The 21,871-nt window shown below is 41.2% G+C and overlaps 1 protein-coding gene across 1 annotated transcript; it reads left to right on the forward strand.

Moving 5' to 3' along the window:
* The first annotated feature begins 950 nt into the window (after nucleotides 1-950).
* Nucleotides 951-19,277, forward strand: Eif5a2 (eukaryotic translation initiation factor 5A2). The gene is made up of 5 exons (XM_021631956.2): nucleotides 951-1,104; nucleotides 1,709-1,909; nucleotides 2,432-2,536; nucleotides 14,016-14,147; nucleotides 14,845-19,277. The coding sequence occupies exons 2-5, from the start codon at nucleotides 1,745-1,747 to the stop codon at nucleotides 14,902-14,904; spliced, it is 462 nt and encodes a 153-aa protein (XP_021487631.1). The 5' UTR covers nucleotides 951-1,104; nucleotides 1,709-1,744; the 3' UTR covers nucleotides 14,905-19,277.
* Nucleotides 19,278-21,871: the final 2,594 nt, after the last annotated feature.

Consider the following 21,871-nt stretch of genomic DNA (forward strand, 5'->3'; position numbering starts at 1 on the left):
TAATTTGGCTCTTTCGCATATTAACAAGAGGTGGAGTTTACTACGAAAGCCGTGTGTTTATTGCTTCTAAACAGCACAAGGGAAATATGTTCTGCATATACGTATATATGCATGTGTGAATATGAGACTGGATTTACCTACAAGACAGCAATACCGAAATCCCTGAACGACAGGAACCGGGTTGTGGAGTGTAAGTTAATCACCTAGATTCTCTCCAAGGTGAGAGAAATGCAGTTACGATGAAACCGTGAAAGGAAAGGACACCTGGTAAGATTTTTTGTCTTAAGAACACAAGCAACAGCAAAACCCCAAACTCCAGGGCACACAAGCGCCAGGAAGATTGAAGGGCAGAGTTGAGTCTCTGGACACGTGAATTAGCTCACATCCTGAAGGATTTCCCACCCCTGGAGCACTGCTGACTCTGGCCAGGCTGCACCAGCACCCCACCACAGGGTGTCCGGAGTCCTCTGAGCACCCACAATGCAGAGTCATGAAATAACACACCGCACCTAACACTCCTCTTCGAGCATAGGTCCCAAGGAGGGCTGCAAGCTGTACCGGAGGCTCGAATTAAAGTTCCACTCCATCGCCGCTCCGGACGCTAGGAAAAACCGCGGGATTCGCGAGCTCTAAAGACCACTGAGTGACAGCATCCATGCACCTGCGTGCTAGGGACCAGGTTCGAGCGACCTGGTCCTAACGGCCATCCCAGAGGTCAGCTGAGGCCCGAACTGAAGATGAGGATGCATCCCGCCCGGTAGCACAGCGAAGCTTCAAGCTGTCGACTGCAACCAGCTCCGCACGCCGGAAGTGCACTAATCCGCAGCACGTGGGGTTGCCAGGGCGCGCTTCACGTGACTGGGCGGGGACTCGGGAAGCCTCGAGCCAATGGGCGATCTGGAGGCGGGGCCTGTGGCGGGCCAGGGCCTATCCCGGAAGTGTGGCCACGGCGGGGCGGGTTGTGGAGGGGCGGGCCGGGGCGGGGAGCCGGGTGTGGGAAGCGTGGCGGCCCCGCCCCGTCTCCTGGACCAGCCGGGGCCACCAGCGCCGCCGCAGCCGCAGGGACCGGCGGACGCAGCACAGGCGTGCGTTGCGGGCCGGAAGGTGAAGACCTGGGGACGGGCCGGCGGGGCGGGGCGGGGTCTGCAGCCGGCGATGCTGGGGTCCCGGCGAGGGGAGGAGCCGAGATGCTCCGCAACTAGAGGGCGGGCGAGCGCGGGACTGACGGGGCTCAGGCCCGTCGCCGCTGGGCCGAACCGGGATGCCAGGGCGGCGCCGCTGCGGGTGCTAGGCGCGCGGAGGGCCAGGTGCACCGACCCGGTGCGCCTGTCCCAGCCATCCCTGGACCTGCGGCCTGGCTGACGCCCTGGGAGCCGGGATGGGGTGGAGGTGCCGGGCCCTGCAGCCCGGCGCAGGAAGGTCGTGGTTGGGATGGTTGGGATCGGACCTGCTGGCTCAGCTCTGGTGTCGCCTTCACTCCCGGGCAAGCTCCTCTGCGGCTTCCCTCCCCACCTACCACCAAGGGCTGGAAAAGTTTTTAGAGGCCTGAAAGGCAAAGTACACACCACTCGGAGTGGGTGTCCTATAAATGCAAAAATAACGGGCCGGTGATGCTCGGCTTGCTACCTGCCCCCCCACCCACCCACCCAAATGAGATATCCCCTGCTGGCGTGCCCGTTATTAAAAAGCAAACAAACTTTTTACATAGTTCCCTCAGAAAAACCACACATCTCCCCAACCCACCATGGCAGACGAAATTGATTTCACTACCGGAGATGCGGGGGCTTCCAGCACTTACCCTATGCAGTGCTCAGCCCTGCGCAAAAACGGCTTCGTGGTGCTCAAAGGACGACCCTGCAAAATCGTGGAGATGTCAACTTCCAAGACTGGAAAGCATGGTCATGCCAAGGTAAGCCCGTCCAAGTCCTCCTCTGGCTTCAACAGTAAGATCATTTGTGTTCCATTCTGCATAGTGAGGTTTCTATATGTAAAATAACTTTTTTTTTTTCTTCCATCAGTCTCGGGGTGAGCAGCTATTATTCTGAACGCACTCCTTTAGTTGGGCCATAAGAATGTTGTATTAACTGGAAGCTAAAACTTTCTTGGATCCTGGTGGTCTAAAACATCTTGTTTATAGTTGGAACAAACCTGTTCTTGTAGTTCTAAGTAGACCTGGTCTTCATTTTTTATGGATTCCTGTCATTGAAGTCTAAGATCTGTAGTGCATTGAGTTCTGATTGCATGAAATTGTTCAAGTTTCAGGTGTTTTACTGCATCTCAGTCCTATGCTACCACAACTTTTTTTAAAGAAACCAAAATGACCTTGGAAAGAGCTGAAAGAATTCATTACCATCAGGTATTGTGCTCCTGTGTAATGAGTGACATATGTGACAGAGATTAAATGTGTTTCCTGTTGTTCTCCTCTGGTTAGGTACACCTTGTTGGAATTGATATTTTCACTGGCAAAAAATATGAAGATATTTGCCCTTCTACTCACAACATGGATGTTCCAAATATTAAGAGAAATGATTATCAAGTAAGTACTGATCTCCTTACCAGTGTTTCGGAAGTCTGTAAATGCCCTCTTCAGTAGTATTTTGACAAGACTTGAGAGTGGTTTTTCCTCACCAACTACTAGACTCCACTCATCTTCCAGATTAGAGAAATGATTTTTTTATTGTTGTTACTATCTGTGCCCTTTTTTATTTTAAAATAGGGGATCATATATCTTAGGCTGGCCTTGAACTCACCATTCATGCAAGGATGACCTTCAGTTTCTGATCCTCCTGCCTCTGCCTGTCTAGTGCTGGGATGACAGGTGTGTGTCTTCAGGCCTGGTTATACCGTGCTGGGGAGCAAGTGCCAGCTTGTGCACACTCTAGGCAAGCACTCTTCCATTGTGCTCCCTCAGCAGCCTCTGTTCCTGCATTTTCCAAATGCTGTATTGGACCAGTGGGGTGGCTCAGTTAGTAAAGGCACTTGCTGTCGTGCCAGAAGTAGAGATCCGACTCCTCTGACCTCCACAGTGAGCTGAGAAACATGTGCCCACATACATGCATCCGCTAGATAAATAAATACAAAGTAAAAATCGAAATGCAAAATTTAGACCAAGTGGTACAAGATGTGCTTACTGTGAATAAATCTAATCTTTAGTAAAATTACTGTTCTCTCTCGTAAAACATTTCAAGTTAGACAACTCCTTCCCTGGTGTGTTATTTCTTTTCACTGAACAGACCTAAGACTTTCAAGACTGGAATTCATATTCTGGCTAACCAAGTTTTTTGCATTAATAAGTTTAAGTTAAATCTGATATTCTGAAGTAGGGAAGTAACTTGAAAGCCATAAACAAAGTAAATGGTCACTGAGTACAAAGGAAAAAATGAAAAGCTATATAATTGATTTACCTATATCCACTAACTGTGACCTTTTACTAAATTACACATACATCTGTATGTATATATGTACACACACACATATTTACATATATATGTATATATGTGTATATATATTTATATTATATTTATATATATTCATATATATATATGAAACCTTCAAGCTTTATTCCCAGTTACACCTGGAGATAGATCATGTTTAATGATAGCACTTTGTTGCTGGGAGTGTTGATGTTAGCTGGCCTTCTGGATATGAACGTTCTGACCATAACTAAAGCACTTGAAAGTCTTCCATTTCTGTCAAATACAGAGTGAAACAAACCTTTTATCTTCTTGAAGTATAAGCTTGACCCTTAGCCTTAAACCGGTCTCTTTCTATACCATTTATGTAGGGTTTAAGGTTGGTATCAACTGCATTTACTCAGACTTCCTTTGATCCTATCCACGTGTAAACATATATTTCTAGTTTTATTTGGTGAAGAGTTTTATGTTTTCACTTATGAGTGTTTTCTAGATTGAGTCTGTACAAATTTAAAAGATTTTGATAGTTCTATCAGACACCAAAGCAAGGGATATTTGGGGTCAAGTAGATCTGGCTCCAGCACTTTCTAGCTAGATGGTGTTTTACGAAGTATGACTCCTCTGGACCCCTGCCTTTCTGTCTACAAACCAAGGTGGCGTGCAGGATGGACGAGAAAATGCGTGCCCATAAGTAGCTGTGTACACAAACAAGTACTTTTGTTCTGCTTCACATTTTCTGTATCAAAATTCTACTTGGCCATTCCACTCTTCCGAGATCAGTGACTTTAGATGTGGTGCATGGTGGACATTCCATAAACCCCAGCTAAATGAATACATCTTTACTCAGTGTGGCCGTGAATAAGATCGACATGTCAGATTAAGGCTAGGAATAGAATTTACTTTGGCCAAAATGGCTTTCTTTTCTCATCCTGGCCTGTGAATGCTTTGAATACTCAGGATTCATTATACTCAGTAGTTTTTATTCCATGCTTCCACCTGTTGATCGCCTCGGCAAGCTGACACCAGCATTCACGGTTACTATAACTGAATTAACAAATCATTGATTAAAGCTTACAGTTTTACATGAAAGGACTAATTTGGTTTGGGTTTTGCTTGGGTGTTCAGTAAGGTCCAGGCATACTCTGCACCTCACGTGCTTCTGCATGGTAAGCATGGGCAGATCTAAGAGTAGTGCCAAGCCAGATAGCGGCCTGGGGCGAAGGCAGAATCAGTAATTGTGACCCTGTCTCCATTTCAGAGTGTCTTTTTGCCGTGCGATTTTTGCATTCTCATTTTTAAATTTTCTTTGAAGTGTCCTGTGCTTGAGGTGTTTGGGAGCCTTCTTAAGCATGCACACAAGACAGGTGCCTCGCTTACTTCCTCCCATCCCTACCTTAGTAATCCACAGGGCAGTGATAGCCAAGACTGGCATCAGTCAGCCCATTGGTTCCAGGTCTCTACTTTGACACTACAGTGTGACCTTTGTTGACAAGTTACTTGACCTCTTGTCTTTTTTACTGCATAAAACAGAGCTGTTTGGAGGCTCACTGAGCACTTAGGACCGTGCCTGACCTGAAGTACTCAGGGTCTGTGGCTTTCAGGTTAGAAAACTGGCATCATATATTTATTTCTGGTCACTTAGGAACTTATTTTCTAGCGTGTTTACTGGGCTTGGTGGCCTCCCCCTTCTCCCCATGTGCCTTGGTTAAACCCCAGCTTCCGTTACTACCTGGCTGCGTGCAGTTCCTTTGCTTCTGCTGAGTTCAGGGTTCTGAGTGCCAGCTTGGCAGCAAGCCACAATGGGTTGTGAACATCTATTCACTGTAATAACTTTTCCAAACAGAGTTGGAGAAAAAAATCCGTTAATATTCACAGATATAATTTGTGTACTCTTAAAATAAGTTCAGGATGCAGGGAAGTGTGTCTCCAGACACCCACTCCAAGACTGGCTCAGATTAGGATTGCTGATTTTCATTAGTTTTCTCAAAAGAAGTTATAATTGCCTGGGCTTCTGTGATGGTGTGAAAGAAGAAAATGCTTTCAGACCCTTTGGGGGAATTCCCAACTTGTTAAATGTGGAAATGTCTTATTTAGGCTATTCTTTAGAATCATATAGTTTGGAAATTTCTGTTCTGCTGTATACTACAAATTAAATGTTATCTGGATTTGCTGCACTTGTATCTGTCATTTAAAGACCATTCCTCATAGGGAAAGCCACTTAGTACAGGAAAGATAAACTACGTATTATAGACCTTTAGATGGTCAGTGGATTGCCAGAACTATGACTTTTAAATCCAAATTACATTTATTTTGCAGACTATATGTGTGCCTGCATGCACTCCTACACACACTCACTCCTAGGGATATGATTCAGGACATTTCTCTTATAGGCAAGTACCTTTACCCCTGAGCCAACTCACAGTGTCTCTGTTACAAATTAAAATAGTAGTGTATAATAAAATAGTGATGCTATCATTTCCCTGTGCTTTAAAGTCTTTCATCATTTTTATCTGTTCTGTAAATACCTCAAATTCTTCATGGAACCATTTTTTCTCTGGGAATGGAAAACCTCTAAACCAGAGAAGCCCAGTATTTTAGGAAGAAGCAGTAAATATGCTACAGGAGCATTAAGGATGGCAGTGAAAAGAGCCACTTTAGGATTCTAAGTTAGTGTTTTCTTACAGGAAAAATAGCAGCATGTAATATACTGTAACTTGTACCAGTACCCTAAGCTCACAAAACCATTACCCAGCAAGTACCATAAATGAGTCTCCAAGGTCAGTCCAGTATGAAAGCTGCTTATAGAGGTGCGTTCATGAGCTGTTGAATTCTCAGGGCAGCATCTCATTGTCTCATTACTCTGCCTGTGAGTATTTTTATGCAGAAATGAGACCATATGAGGTGCTGTAATAAAGACAAGGCATACTCTAAACCCAGGTGGACTTTTAGCAGGAGCACCACAGGCAGGAAAACCAAGTCTGTGTGTAGACTGAGTTTACTGCAAGAAACACAGCTCACTGTTTCTGTAGTGTTGGTAGGTACTAGCTGTTCCCAGTGGGAAAACCTGCCAAGTCAGGGACCCTGTATCATGCCTTTCTGTGAAGCTCTCAGTAGTGGTTCTGTCAGCCTTAGAGAGAGAAAGCTTGTTGTCATTGTGCCTTTTGAGCAAGTACTGAGGCAGCAATATCAAGAAATGGAATGTCATTCACTAGGAGAACTATCTTTTTATCTAAGGGTGCCTTATAGCTGGCACCCGCCGGTGGACATCTGCTAACATTTAGAGAGGTCTGTACACATAGCACTACCCTAACCCTCGTTAACAATTTCCCTAGCTTGGTTTTCCAGCATCCTTGACTTTCCAGCCTGACTCTTGACTCTTTGCCCATATTCAGTGGAAATCAGCACAGAAGTTTCCCCACCCCCTACCGTTTGTCACAGCCCTTTTTGCATGGTCCCTCACATTATTTATGGTCACTAAAAACCATTCTAAAATTGTTGTTTCTACAGTCACCTAGTCAGGGAGCATTCTTCAACAAGCCACTCATATAAATTCACAGGGGAGAGAGAAGTGGGCAGTGTGGAAGAAAGTGCTTCCTGAGTCTGAGCCAGTACTGGTGCTTTTGAGACACGCTCATTTTATCTTGTTTATCTTGTATATCTTGTTTATCTTGTATATCTTGTATATCTTCTACTTGCTGATAATGTCACTGTGCATGCCCAACATTATGAATTGCTGAGTACGCTAACACCCCAGTTGATGCTCATATTATTTATTTAGTTGATATAATAATAATTTTCAAGAACTTACTCTACCAGGGACCAGCAACTTTCGAGAAGTAGCTCAAGAGTACCAGCAGGGAAGGCAGAAGTTGAAAGAAAGAAGTCTTACCTTGCATAGAGATGGCTGCTTGTTTTGAAATACAAATGTGAAGCCAAATTCAGAAACCAGGGCTAAGGAAGCACTCATAGTGGCGATCTTCCCCTGCCACCTGTTGTGTATTAATAATACAAACACAGGCAAAAAGAAAAGAAAAAACCTTCCCATAATCTCCCTCTATGTGTCCCTTCTTACTGTGGGGACGTCAATAGCAGGCATGTAGATACTCAGGCCCCTGCACCCTTCCCGTTATCTCTTCCTTTCTCAGCCCGCTGTGCTCCCGGCATTTAGTAGGTTCCGTGTCCTCTCTTTCTAGAATCCTGTGTCTTTTTCCCATTTTACTGTTTCAATTTGCTATTTCTGTGTGTGTGTGTGTGTGTGTGTGTGTGTGTGTGTGTGTGTGTGCGCGCGCGCGCGCGCGCGCGCGCACATGCAAACACATGCCATGGTAGGAGTCAGCTTTTCCCTCCACCGTGCGGGCTCCAGGAATCAAATTCAAGTCACCAGGCTTCTGCAGGAAGCACTTTTACCTGCTGAGCCTTCTCATTGGCCATGCTTTGCTTTTTGTTGTGAGAATTTTTTAAGTGTCAAAATCCCACATACATATCACCCGGATTCTGTAAGTGCCGCCATATGCACATAGCATAAAGGCATCATCCACCGGAGCATAGGAAACCAACCAGGGTCCACTCTGCTGAAGAAAAATGACTTTCTTTTTCCCAGTAGCCACCAGCTGGCTTCGTGGTTAGAGGTGAGGCCTTTATGAGTTTGCTCCTTCTTTGTGCCGAGTTAATGGCTTGATCTTGTGCAGGTCTTACGCAGGCAGCCAGAGCTGTTGTGAGTTCAAGAGCAAGGCTCTTTCTGTCTAGATGATCCTATTCTACAGCAATTATCCCAAATTCCTGGCTCCTACAGGCTTTTCTTCCTCTTCTGTAATATTGCCTGGGCCTTAACCCAACTCTTTTTGTTATATCTGTTTTTGAGACAGGATTTCAACAGGTAACTAAGGTTAGCCTTGAACTCACAAACCTCTTGCTACCTCCCAGGTGCCAAGATTAAGAGTGGCCTATATTATGCTTTTGGTGTTTCTTCATATGTTCTCTTCCTCTTGATTATTTTGAAGCTAATTTCAGATACTTCATCATTTTATCTGTGTTTTATTATATATCTCTAAAGACTAAGAACTGTAAACAAAGCCAGATACACTGCCATATCTAAAACAGTTGTGAGTTCCTGGAGAGTGTCCCACCATTCCTGCATTCTTCTAATTGCTTTGTGTTGCTTTTTGTGAGAGTGATAGTTACTGGTTTTGTTTATAGTTTGTAAGTTAATGCAGGGCCTAAATAAGATCTATGCAATGAAGTTTGTCTGTAGGGCTCTTGACTCTGTGTTACCCTGCATTTTCTCCTGTGTCACATGCACTGAATGCTCTCTCCCTCTCGTTACCTCTCTGCCGTCTTTTGGTGGTGAGACTGGGTCTCAGGTGTCTAGATTTTACTAACTGCATTTCTTTGCCATTTTCATGTTCTTCTCTGTATTTCTAAGATAAAGAGTTCAGTCCGAGTCAGACTTTGTATTTTCTTCTTTGCTGTTGTTGAGTATGATCACCCATGGTTGAAGTTCTGTACAACTGTAAGGAATTAGGTACATGGATCTTACTTTTCTTGGTTTTGTTTTGGTTGTTGTTTTGTTTTAAAAACAAAGTTTCTCTGTGTAGCCCTGGCTATCCTGGAACTCACTTTGTAGACCAGGCTGTGCTCAAACTCAGATCCACCTGCTTCTGCCTCCCAAGTGCTGGGATAAAGAAGTCAAGGGCATTCACCACTGCCCACAGAATTGTATTTCTTTCTGTAATATTATTAGACATATATCATCATTGCCTCACTTGATTAATTTAAAGGAAACAAAGTAATAATCAGATATTCCTCTATTTCTTTGAAAGCCAGACTGCTTCAATGGGAACTCTTCATCAGTTGCTTTGTTTTTACCTTGAGGACTATGGCCTGTGTCTCCTGAGTACATTTTCATGCACATGTCTATACATACACAAGGAAACCAGGATAAATACTTCCCTCTGCCTTTCGTTATCAGGGATTTTAATGTTTTAAAAAATATTTTTCTGTGTTATGTGTGTGCATGTATATACGTGTGTGCACAGAGGGCCACATACATAGACCATAATGTAACTGTTGAAGTCAGGAGAACTTGAGGGAGTTGGTTCTCCTTCAACCATGCAAATCCTAGACACTGAACTCAAATTGTCAGGCTTGACAGCAAGTGCCTTTACTCACCGAGCCATCTCACCCTCTCCAGTATCAGATTTGCGATGATCTGTTCCTAGTACCCACTGAAGCTGACCAACAAACTGATATTTTAATATGAACTCAGGCAACAACACACTTGAGTTTCAGTACATTTTCTTGTGTCATCCATATTGATTTTCAGGTTGTTGTTGTTGTTTTTGTTTTGTTTTATTTTGTTTGTTTGTTTATTTATTTATTTATTTATTTATTTTTACTGGCCAAAGGGAGCTTAGTCACACTAATTCCTGAGTCCCTTTGGAATGTGCCTGCTTCCTGGTCTTAATAGTTCCTCATCCTCTAGTAAACGGCTTGTTCCAGATTCCCACTCTGCATGTGAAAGCACCTGTAGCTCTCAATTATTTTAATGAATAAAAGACATTCTAGTACCATTCTGGTCAAGAGTCTGGCACACCCATTGCATGTATTATAACTGTTCTAATCCCAAAGGCTTTGAGAAAAGATGGCATTTTACACAAAATATACATGAGATTTAATAGTAACCCCACTGGTTTCTTCCTTCCTTCTTCTTGAAGAGAGTTATATTTAGACTATAAAGATCTTACAAATATAGTATCCAGGTGGTTGACGTTAGTGCCACCATTGATGGGATACATTTGCCTCCTGATGTGATTGGTGCTCCAAGAACACATCATTAGATACTATTTCTTCCAAAACCACATTACATGAATTACATGGTAGACCTGACTGACATTCCGTAAAGTACCAACGCCTTGAGAGACCGTTAATAGGACTGCTCCGCACTAAAAGAAACAAAGCCCTCCCGGCAGCAGTAAGCCGCAGGGTGTGTGAGCTGCAGGATGTGTGAGCTGCAGGGTGTCATCCGGAAGCAGTGTCAACAGCTGGCACATTGGAAAGCAGATAATAGATTAGTTTGAAAAAGTTACATAAAAGGGTGTCCTTGTTCTAGGGGTAAACACTGAAGAATGTATATCTGAAAAATCGTGATCTGTGAAGCTGAGTCTCAAATGATTCAGCAAAACCAAGAATGTATAGCAATGTGTTTTATGTGTGTATATACACACATATAAAGGGATATACACAAATGGTTAAATGTGAACAGGGATGAATCTAAGTAAAAGAGTTATACTTTCTAAATAATTTTTGTAATGTTCATATATATTTGGCTTCCTGAGATGCTCATATTACACTTTTTACTTTTAAAATATTTTACCTCAGTTCAATGAATGAATTCTGACCCTTAGAAAAAAAATAGCACTTTAAATAATTATCCGGACCCCAGTGTTAGGATCTGTGTTCCAGTCATGGTGGCACTAGGAAGCGTTCATCCTGAGTATCACATTCCACCTTGGGAGCTGCTAACAAGGGCAGCAAACTCTGCCTCATTTAAGCGTCCATCCTCAGGTATTTAAACCTGGACGTGCACCTGGGGCTCCGTGTTCACTATTTTCCCAGCTACCTCTCAAACATTTCAGTACTTGGTATTCACTGTGTGGAGTCTTAGGTTTTCGACATGTGCAAAGGCTTGATTCCTGTGGAGTGGGGCCTGTGCAGCTGGCCAGCAGACCTGCTGAGTGGGGCTGTTGGATGGAGCACGTTGAAACTTCCCCTGTGTGTTATGCTGGCTTATGCGCTCTGGTTAGCGATGTCAGGGCCCGTGTGTCTCACTCCTTTTCTGTGTGATAGTCTGAATGAATGGCTTCTGCAAAGTCTCTTGGAATTGTAGGCACAGTGATGGTGGGGACTTGCTGCTTTCCTCATTCCTGTAATAAAGGAGTTGTATGTATCAAGGGGCTGGAAACACAGCTCAGCGGTGAAGAGCAGGTACTGCTGTTCTGCGGGACATGAGTTCAATCCTCACCACCCACATTGGGAGGCTTACAGCTGTCTGTAAATCCCATCTCCAGGGGATCCTGGCGCCTCTGAGCTCTGTGACCTGCACGGATACAGACACAGGTGCACACACAGCTACACACAATTAGAAAAAATTAATTTTTAAAAGCATATCAAAAAGTATGCTTTTTTTAAACAGGTTAGATCATGTACAGATTTGTTTCATTAATATCGTAAGATGAGGTAATGTTAAAAGTCTATATCACTATCACTCCTCCCTGAGGGTATATAGACAGTCAGTGGGCATGAGTTGAAGGAGAGACATTTTCTTCTGTTGTGTAGCCACTGAGAAGGTGTCCAGGTTCCTGTAAATAACCTCTCACCCATACTTCCGTAAGCAACTCTAATGAATTTATCAGGTCAACAGGAAATAAAGAAGGCAAGAAAATAGAAGAGGGACTAACTGAGATCAGCTTCATTGGAGGAGTCAGGAGATGGTAACATGGTAAATAAGATAAAAGTATATTATATATTATATCATATCATACCATATTATATTATAATGTATATGTGCTGTTTATATGTGAGAATGTTTTGAAAAAATCTATTAGCAGTGTCCTAAAGACCAAAAATTTCCACTTAACTTTGCTTGTAACCAAATTATAACATGCATTATTTTAATAATGAAAAACTAAAAATAACTTTTAGATCCACTAGCACTTATAGCTATTCATATACTGTGGTGGGAAGAGGAAAATAGCTCTCCATTTTCTGATTTGGAAAGTTTCTAAAGCATATTAATTTAAAAACTTACTAAAGCTAAGCACAGTGGCCTGAAATCTGAGCACTCAGGGAGGCAGAGGCAGGAGGATCTCTGTGAGTTGAAGGCCAACCTGGTCTATAAAGCGAGTACAGGACAGCCAAGGCTACACAGAGAAACCCTGTTTTGAAAAACCAAAAAGATAGATAAATAAATAAAAACTTACTGAAATACCCTATTTTCCTTAAGAATGCCTCTGTGGCCTCTGAGAGATCCTACTCAGCAGTGTGTATCAAAGTATATGCTGAGGCTCATAACCAAACTTTGGGCAGAGTGCAGGGAATCTTATGAAATAAGGGGGAGATGAAAGACCTGGAGGGGACAGGAGCTCCATAAGGAGAGCAACAGAACCAAAAAATCTGGGCACAGGGGTCTTTTCTGAAACTGATACTCCAGCCAAGGACCCTATATAGAGATAACCTAGAACCCCTGCACAGATGTAGCCCATGGCAGCTCAGTGTCCAAGTGGGTTCCATAGTTTGGGAATAGGGACTGCCTCTGACATGAACTCAGTGGCTGGCTCTTTGATCACCTCCCCCTAAGGGAGAGTGTCCTTACCAGGCCACAGAGGAAGACAATGCAGCCAGTTGTGATGAGACCTGATAAGCTAGGGTCAGATGGAAGGGGAGGAGGACCTCCCCTATCAGTGGACTTGAGGAGGGGCATGGGAGGATGTAATCGCCCATGACCACCAATAGTAACCGCCTGCACAAGGGTCTGGGAATTAAAAGAGACAGTGCTCTGATCAAGGCGCCATCTTTATTACAGAGTAAACCACTTCTATAGGTTTCCAAGTAAACATATCCAAGCAAAACAGGAAACTTAACCAAGCAAAAGAGGAGGCTTAATAGGCAAAACAGGAGGTTTAACCAAGCAAAACAGAAGGTGTTTGCTGAAACCAACAGGAATAGCGAGCCAGCATGATTTGCATGCATGTAATCATCTCAGGTCCAATGGCTACCTCAGGAGGTGATGAGGGAAGGAGGGTGGGATTGGGGGGGGGGAATGAAGGAGGGAGCTACAGCTGGGATACAGAGTGAATAAACCGTAATTAATATAAAAAAGAAAATTAAATTAAAAATTTTAAGAAAAAGAATTCCTCTGTATTGTGTCTGTGAATATAAATGCCTTGACAACGCAGAGAGTGATAAAGCTAGTTTAGAGAGTAAATTACATCTGTGTTCTAGGTTTATTATTTTCCTTTTTTTTTTTGAAACAGGGTCTCAAACTATTTAGTTCTGGCTAGCCAGGAACTTGCAATGAAGACCAGGCTAGCCTCTGCCTCCCAAGTGCTAGGACTAAAGGCATGAGTCATGTTTGCATTTTATTCATTTATTTATTTTGGTTTTAGAATTGATTTAATAATCAGAAGTAACTAATGCTAGAGAGTATTTCGCATACATTCTTTACAGAATAGTTGATAAACACAAGTGGAGTCCATTTGAAGCAGCCAGACTGAGGTATATTCATCAAAGTTCCTGGTTGTAAGCAATGGCACTAATGTTGGCTTAATAAAAAGCAAATGTGGATAGCCTCATAGGACTAACAGATGCCTGAAAGAACAGACCTGGTACCACACAGCAACCCAGGGACTACCAGAGCCCAAGAAATGAGAAACATACCATGTACAATGATGCCAGGGCAGTCAGCCCAACATGCAACTACAGCTGTTCTTCATAACAAATCTGTTAATGTATTGGTGGGTTCTTAAACTAGTGGGTGTTGCGGATGCTCTATGTAAACCTCACAACAGAGTGGCTGTGCTCTAATCAGTGTGCTGTCTTTAATAGCTCATATGCATTCAGGATGGGTACCTCTCCCTGCTGACAGAAACCGGTGAAGTCCGTGAGGACCTTAAGCTGCCAGAAGGTGAACTGGGCAAAGAAATAGAAGGAAAATACAATGCAGGTGAAGACGTGCAGGTAAGACCAACTATGTCTCAAAAGCATTTTATAAAACTTTGGCCCTGAACAAGTTAGCATAAAAGTCTGTATGAGCAGACTTCAGCTTCCTGAAACCCACTGGTCTGTCTCTCTGCCCCTTGCTGTTATTTGTGCATTTTCACCTCCAGTAAAATTATTTTTCATCTGTTCACACACATACACACAACAATTATATATAAAAGAAATTAAAAACCTATGAAATATAACCTTAAAATACTGCTAAAATGTTGAAATTATCTCCATAAGGTAATTTTTCTTGGCACCCTTAAAGACATATGACCAAAGAAAGCCTCAAGTTTGGAGGGTGTTTGGTTTCATTTGTTTGTTTTCTTTCTTTCTTCTGGATTGACATGGAACTCCATGCTTATTTTGGAGATCTACCTATGATTTTAAGAAAGAGGAAGGAGGGAAGGAGGAGAGAAGATGGATTCTTTGTTATAACTCTCAAAAGTACAACATGGAGTAAATGTTGATAGAGTGTTTCCAGTTTACTTGGAAGTTGTCCTGAATTGCCATCTTAGGAATTCTACTCCAAAAATTCTATCCAGAAGATGGGCTAATTACTGTAGATTAACCCTTTCCCAATTCAACATAAAAAGACCCACAAGTAAACACAAGGCATCTTTTCTGTGTGCTACCTCCTAAGTAACTCTTTGCTTGCCCTTTCACCTTCTAGGTGTCTGTCATGTGTGCTATGAGTGAAGAATATGCTGTAGCCATAAAGCCCTGCAAATAGGACCATCAGCACAAGCAAGTCCATTAGATCTGGATCTAGTTGTCCCAAAGCTATGGCCTTCATAAGCAACCTCATGTTTTATTTTTGTTATGTTTTTCTTTTAAAATCGTGCTGGCTTAGTTTTGCAGGCAGTTAGTAACTTAAAAGAACATATCAAGATGTATAATTTTATAAGTATCTTTCCTATAACTTTCCTGTGGTTTTCACTGTGTGACCATAAGAAACAGATACAACAGCTTTAGTAGATGTCACTTGTCTGAGCAAATCACTCCTGAACTTAAGTGGTTAACCAGGGTTTTAAATCAACAATGTAGCATCTAGTGGAATGGAAGTATCATGCATTTTAATTGAATTGCTCTGTGCTGCTTTCAGACTTAAAATCTAGAATTCATAGATTATAAAATGGAATCGTCAAAGCTCCATGCTCTTTGTGGCCAACACATGTCCTGAAACTAAACTCCTGTTATCAGAAAGTGTATTTCTTGGTGACCAGGTGTATTTCCTTCATCGTGTTTTTCTTTGCCTAACCGGTGGCAGAGCTATGTGGTTTTGGTACCTGTTGTGATTCACAGAGGGAACTGAATAAGTCTGAACAAGTCAAACAAGTAGCAAAGAAGACACAAGGGCAGTGGCAAAGCAGGAGTTAAAACTGTAGGTTGTATTTAAGACCTTTGTATCAGCATGCAAAGTAGAGGGAGCTCTGGTTGTATTTTTGCTTTGGGCTATGTCCCTGGCCTCTGCTCCAACACAGGAGGAGTGACCTTTGCAGGGACTCTGCACTGCTCCCAGCCATAACACCCATGTGGTCATGTTGGTAATCTAGCCCTTCCAGCAATTTTTTAAGTAATTTTTTTATATTAGTCTTTTATTGGGAATTTTTAAGTTGCTTTGGAATTCTTGGCTTTAAATTGATTTGTTAAATGTATGTACACTTTTCTGACATAGAATAGAAGTAAACCATGGAAGAAATATTACTTTATTTTCAGTGTGTATGTACTTTTTTATTCTCTTGTGACTTACTGTTACTGATGTGAAATATAACTAGGAAGGGATTCTGTGAGCTGGATTATTTTACTGTGTTGTGGGTGATGCTCCTCCATTTATGTTTAGACTTTTGGATTGCATGTAGATTGTATCCAAAATCATAGAAATAGTTGTGGGTTTGTGAGGAACTGACAAAATCGTAAGTCACCAGACTGGAGTGCAGCTTAGAACAAAATCCCTCTCAGTAACACCTTGATTCTCTCAGGTCTCTTCTGTCATGCCTGGACCCTCAAGTTCCTTTGTTCCCATCTTGAAGAAATGTATGACAATGCAGCCAGTCTAATCAGCAACTTGAAATAGATTATAAATGCAAGGTCCCAAGATTTTAATTGCTTAATTTATACCCAGTTTTAAATCTTGTCTTGTCCTCCACAAACCAATCCAGAAAAGAAGCAAGACACTGTAAGAGAAGTGCCAGGAAGAGACTTCTGAAGCACAAGAATACTCAAGTTGTAGCCAGCTGACTTTAGTGTGACCTTTTAGCTTTTGCCTGTGCGAAGCACAATTAGGAATTAGGCTGAATTCTTCCCAGGTGTCTGTCTGCTCCATGCTGCTTTAGATTTCTGCTGTGTGGGTGCATATCTTGGTGGTACTGATTGCCATGTTACCGATGGGAATTCCCGAAAGTTATTTCTCTCTGCTGTTTTCTGGTCATTATCTGGCCATTTAGTAGCCACAACTGTATTTTGATATCATATTTCTTCAAGAGTAGCATGCTCTTATTCTTCCTAACTTACCAAACTTCATATGAATCTGTTTTTCATTGTAGTGTAAGCGTGTAGACAAGAGCAATGCACCTTTGTTCCATACCTTGAATGGCAAAAGCTACTTATGCCTAAATATTTCATTTTAAATACTATATAAGTGTACATACTCCAACATGTAATTAGATTTTAAAGATACAGGACTCTTTATTTTCACATAAGTCAGTAGATGTTTCTCTTAAAGCAACATATTTCATTTAGTAAAGCTTTATAAATGATATTAAAGGGAAGCAGGGAACATATTTTTAACATAAATCAGAAATCATTTCTTCTTGACATTGCAGAACTGTTAACAGTCGACTCCTTGTATCTGTTGTACTTTTAGTAGCAGGTCCGGATGTAACCACGGATTTGTGTCTGTACACGTTTCTTGCCCTCTTTGCCACTTAAACAGTATTACAGGCTGAATTTTTTGTTCTAGCATAACAGGCTTAATTTCTACTGTGAAGATATTGCTACATTGGTCCAGTTGTGTGCCCTCCGACCTAGGTCAGACCCTTGCAGCGCTGACTTGGCCTCTGCATTCTTGATGCCCCTGGGAGGCTGTCATTCACTTGAAGTGGTAAACCAACCAAGCTCCTGACTGTTCCCCTTCCTAGTACAGATTTCTGTACCAGTTCTTTTGGTTAGTGACCAGAACTCTCGCAGTTGGTGTGATATCTTTAGGAGAATATGCTGCAATACGATGTTTAGGAAATTTGGGGACACATGCTTTTCATTACCACACAGTATGAATGTGTATATAAATACACATAGCTTTGTTTTTTTTCTCAAAGTCCTTCAAAGTCAGTACTTAAAAGTACAGTACTTAAAAGTACTGTAGTCTGGTAGTGCCTCAAATGTTGGTTTGTTTGTTTGGTTTGGTTTTTTTGTTTTTGTTTTGGTTTGCTTTGTTTTTTTTAATTTTTAAGTTTTGCAGAACTTGTTTTTGTACTTTTAAGGCTTCTCAATTAGATTGTTTGTAGTTGAGCTGGAATTCAAATGCACTGTTCTCAGGGCTGTTTGTGCTAGGAGCTGAAGTGTCATTATTTTAAAGCTAGCTTCATACAAATGTATGGCAAGTTTTTCCCAAGTCATAATACTGTAATACACACAAATAAAAATTCTTAGTATAACATATTTAAGCTATATGGTACATATTTTTTAAAAATGGGAACATTAGTAGCAGCTATACTAGAATCTTGCTGTATTTTTTTACTTTAGAGTAAAATCCCAGAGGTCTTACCTTGGAACCCTGTCCTTGGTGATGTATCTGACAGCATGCTTTTGGCACGGACCCCAAAGAGAGTTTTGGAGCCAGACATTAATACAGCAGTTCTCAGACACATTCAAGAACAGACAGAAAATTCCTAACTCTTTTGGTTGTCTTAAAATGTTTACATACTGAATTCACACTTGCTATGAGAAAATATGGATCTATTAAGGCATATTTCCATAAACTGTATATTATGCTGATAAGAACAATATCACATCTTCTAATATTTAAGTATGATATTTCATAGTTCTCAAGCCTTTCTTCTGTTAACATTCCAATGAGTAATAGGCAACAAAGTTTTTTTTTAATCTATGGTAGACAAATCTTAGAATTGAATCTATTAACTTAAATCTATGAAATGTGTTCTCTGAATTGGACAAACAACATTATTATTTGATTGTAGAGGGAACACTGGGACTTAGCTTGAGCACAGATGTTCTATGGAAACAGGGTTTGAAGTCGCTATGTAATTTCATTCTTCTATTAACTAAACACCCAAACACCAATGTAACTACCAAGTGAGGTCAAGAACCTGAAGAGAGCTGTAAACATCTGACAAATACATTTCCTTCATGAAGACGGTACATCTTAGGCAGTGCACACAAGGCCATTACCTGCTAAAAATATACTTATTGCCAAAGTTTTCCATCATGGCTGTTCACATCTTTAAACAGGTCTGAACCTACTTTACAGTAACAGGGGAGATTCTTTAATGTATATGAAGTTCTTGGAAACCATTTTTTGATGTTGGTGGAATTTGGTTCATCTTAGTTTGAAATTGTACTTTTAAAAACACTGGATACTAACCTATTCAGCAAGGATTGAAGAGCCTATTAAAGATTATAGCTGTGCTTTCTTAAGCTGATTCTTTTTCATGGTTAATCTACTACAGTATGCACTCATTGTTATTACAAAGTATACTTAAAATTAGTAGGTCTAAACCACAATTTAAAAATATAACTAGTTCTATATTATCATGTACTTTTACCCTCCTCCCCCCAAAGAAAACAGATCAAATGACATTGTCTAATCCATTGGCACTTTGTTAGTATATTTTTTTGTGTCTTAATATAGGATACTTCTTGAATTTACTTGCAAATGTTTTGGTTAAAACTTTAAAATTGTAAGATCTGAATATTGTAATTGTGTGTTTTACATTTTAAAAATGAGTAAACTTTGGATGTTAAATCTCTGGCTATACTAAAATACCCTTTAAAATATCCTTATCAATGATAACATTTTGTTACCTTAAAATATGTCTGTTAACTTCATGTTATATTAAATGAAAATAAACATAACAGTGCACAATTCTTATATGTGTATATTCTTAAGATATTTTCATACTATAAAGTTGTATTTACTGTGTATAAAACTTCGAAAAGAAAGGCTTTTTTATTGTTTCATATACTAATTCCTTACTGTAAGGGTACTACCTTTATGGCTAAGAATAATAATTTCTAACTTTGAGTTCAAAGTTAGGTATAAACTTCTCTTCCTTTTAAATTCTGAATTTTGTTGCTAGCCAGGCATGGTGGTGCATAGGAAGTTGTAGCAGAAGGGTAATCCTGAGTTCAAGGCCAACCTGGGCTGTGTAGGAAAACCCTGACGCAAAAAAACAGAGAGCCATCCCACAGACTCAGTAGAATGGTTGCAATCACAGACTCACAGCTGTGGTCACCTGTACTGAGCCTGCACAGAACTGACCAATTAAATTATCTATCACAGAAAAGTGCTCACAGGAGCACCTTGTTACTATCTTGGCTGTTGATATTTTCTGGAAGAGAGAAAAATCATCATTACTTTTGTACCCATTGCTGAGACCACTAGGCTCCAAATTAAATCTCTAAACCCATAGTCACAGTGATTGCCCTGGTTAAACACAGTAAAGAAACATGATATAAAGGGTATAAGGGAAGTTAAAGGGTAGGGTCATGGGACGACAGTGAGAATGGTCAGTATGTGGTGTGTGTGTGTGTGTGTGTGTGTGTGTGTGTGTGTGTGTCAAACCATCAGATAATTTTAATTAGAAATATATGTACAGAACTAAAAAAATGGTTTTGTTTGATGGGGGAGGGGTGTTCATTTGTTTGTTTGTTTGTTCAGGACAGGGTTTCCCTGTGTAGCCTTGGCTGTCCTGGAGCCACTTTGTAGACCAGGCTGACTTCAAACTCACAGAGATCTGCCCTCCTCTGCTTCCCTGAGTGCTGGGATTAAAGACATGCACCCCCATGCCTGGCTTTTTTATTTGTTCAGTTGGTTTTGATATGGGGTCTTCTTGTGTACAGATTGACCTTGAATTGTGGGTTGTCCCACCAATTTCTGAAAGCTGGGATTATAATAGCACCATATGTGGCCATTTATTTTTTTAAGTATGTAAAATGGTTACTTGGCTCAGGATTCAACATAAAATAGAAACTGTCTTGCCATCTTCCTGCCCATCCTCTTCATCATTCCTGAGACACTGAGTGCGGAAGAGGTAATTGATCCCTTCACCCCAAGTGTCCCAGGGTCTTTCACTACCCTGCCAGCAGGGATTGCTGGCCTAAGTGGAGTAATGTAAGTCCTTCATCCTTCCAGTTCTCACTCTGGAAATCATGTGACCAGATTCACTGTAAGTAGCTCAGTGCTTTCTTTTGTTCATGTACTTTCTCTGGTACTATGAGCCATACCAGGTCAGTTCAGTTATCACTTTATATCTGTGATCATTATTACTAATAACCTCAATCTTCCAGACCTACAAGCCAGAGTGAGGCAGTAAAAGAAATGTCCAGTTAGGCTCCCATTCTTTGTCCCCACACTTGGTTGTCACAGATCCAAGATCCCATTTCCTAGATGTATATGTCAGAGAGGAAAAAAAATGAAAGGGGTTGATTGTGGATTATACTGTCATGGTCTTGGTGTCTCTCTGCTCCCTCATTATTAGGCATCCAAATGGGGAACTTTTTCTAGAATTAGCACATGTTAAGGCTATACAGCCATGCTCCATGGGAAATTAAAGCATCCATTCCCACAATGCACTCAGCAGATGTTCATAGCTACAATCGTTGGATGTGTACTGCCCCAGAAGGCCAACTAGCAAGGTCTTCTCCACCTCTTGAGTGTTCTTTCTAAATGTAATCAAAATAATATTCTAACCACACCCAGAGATGATTCTCTATACTCAAATAGTTTGTGTCCTGAGTTCAAGAGAGCCCAAAAGGCTTGGCAACCTTGGTTACCATCAGATCCCAAAACATTCTCAGTGGGAGGATGGGTAGATGATTAATTAATGTTCATAGTGCATCAGTCTTTTTGTTTTCAGTTGTGGGTACCACCATTTAAATTGTGGGTACTACCATTTTCATTTATATATAGGCACACACATATCACTAGCATCCTGAATTAGAGAAATACCTTTCTTTGAAAAGTATATGGAACTTTCACACACAAACATAATATTGAGCTATTGAGAACACAAAGAAAAATACAGTTCTGTAAAGATTTTTAAATTATGTGGAGTAGGAGGCTGTCACTGTAACGCCAATGCTCATGAGTCTGAGGCAAGAGGATGATGGGTACGAGGCCAGCCTGGGCTACAAAGCAAGAGTCTTCGTAGTCTCTCACATGCAAGTTGCATTGTCATACCAATTCCAAGGGAAAATAAAAACAAAACTGGAAAAATAAAAGGAGTTTCTGCTTGGAAAATTTGAAACAGAAAAATAAAGTCTAAAAATTCCATAAAGATAATAAAGCATTATATTTCAGAATCTCTATAAAGTAGCACCAGGAAAATTCATAGCATTATTTTCAGTATCAATCAAAATGGAAGCACAAACATAAGTAAATTTCATTCCTGAATCAAACAGCTTCCAACAAACCATGAGGAGACAGAAAGGAGGAAGTAACAAAGACAAAAGCAGGAATG

The sequence above is a fragment of the Meriones unguiculatus genome, chromosome 2, assembly GCF_030254825.1.
Source record: "Meriones unguiculatus strain TT.TT164.6M chromosome 2, Bangor_MerUng_6.1, whole genome shotgun sequence".
Classification (NCBI taxonomy): domain Eukaryota; kingdom Metazoa; phylum Chordata; class Mammalia; order Rodentia; family Muridae; genus Meriones; species Meriones unguiculatus.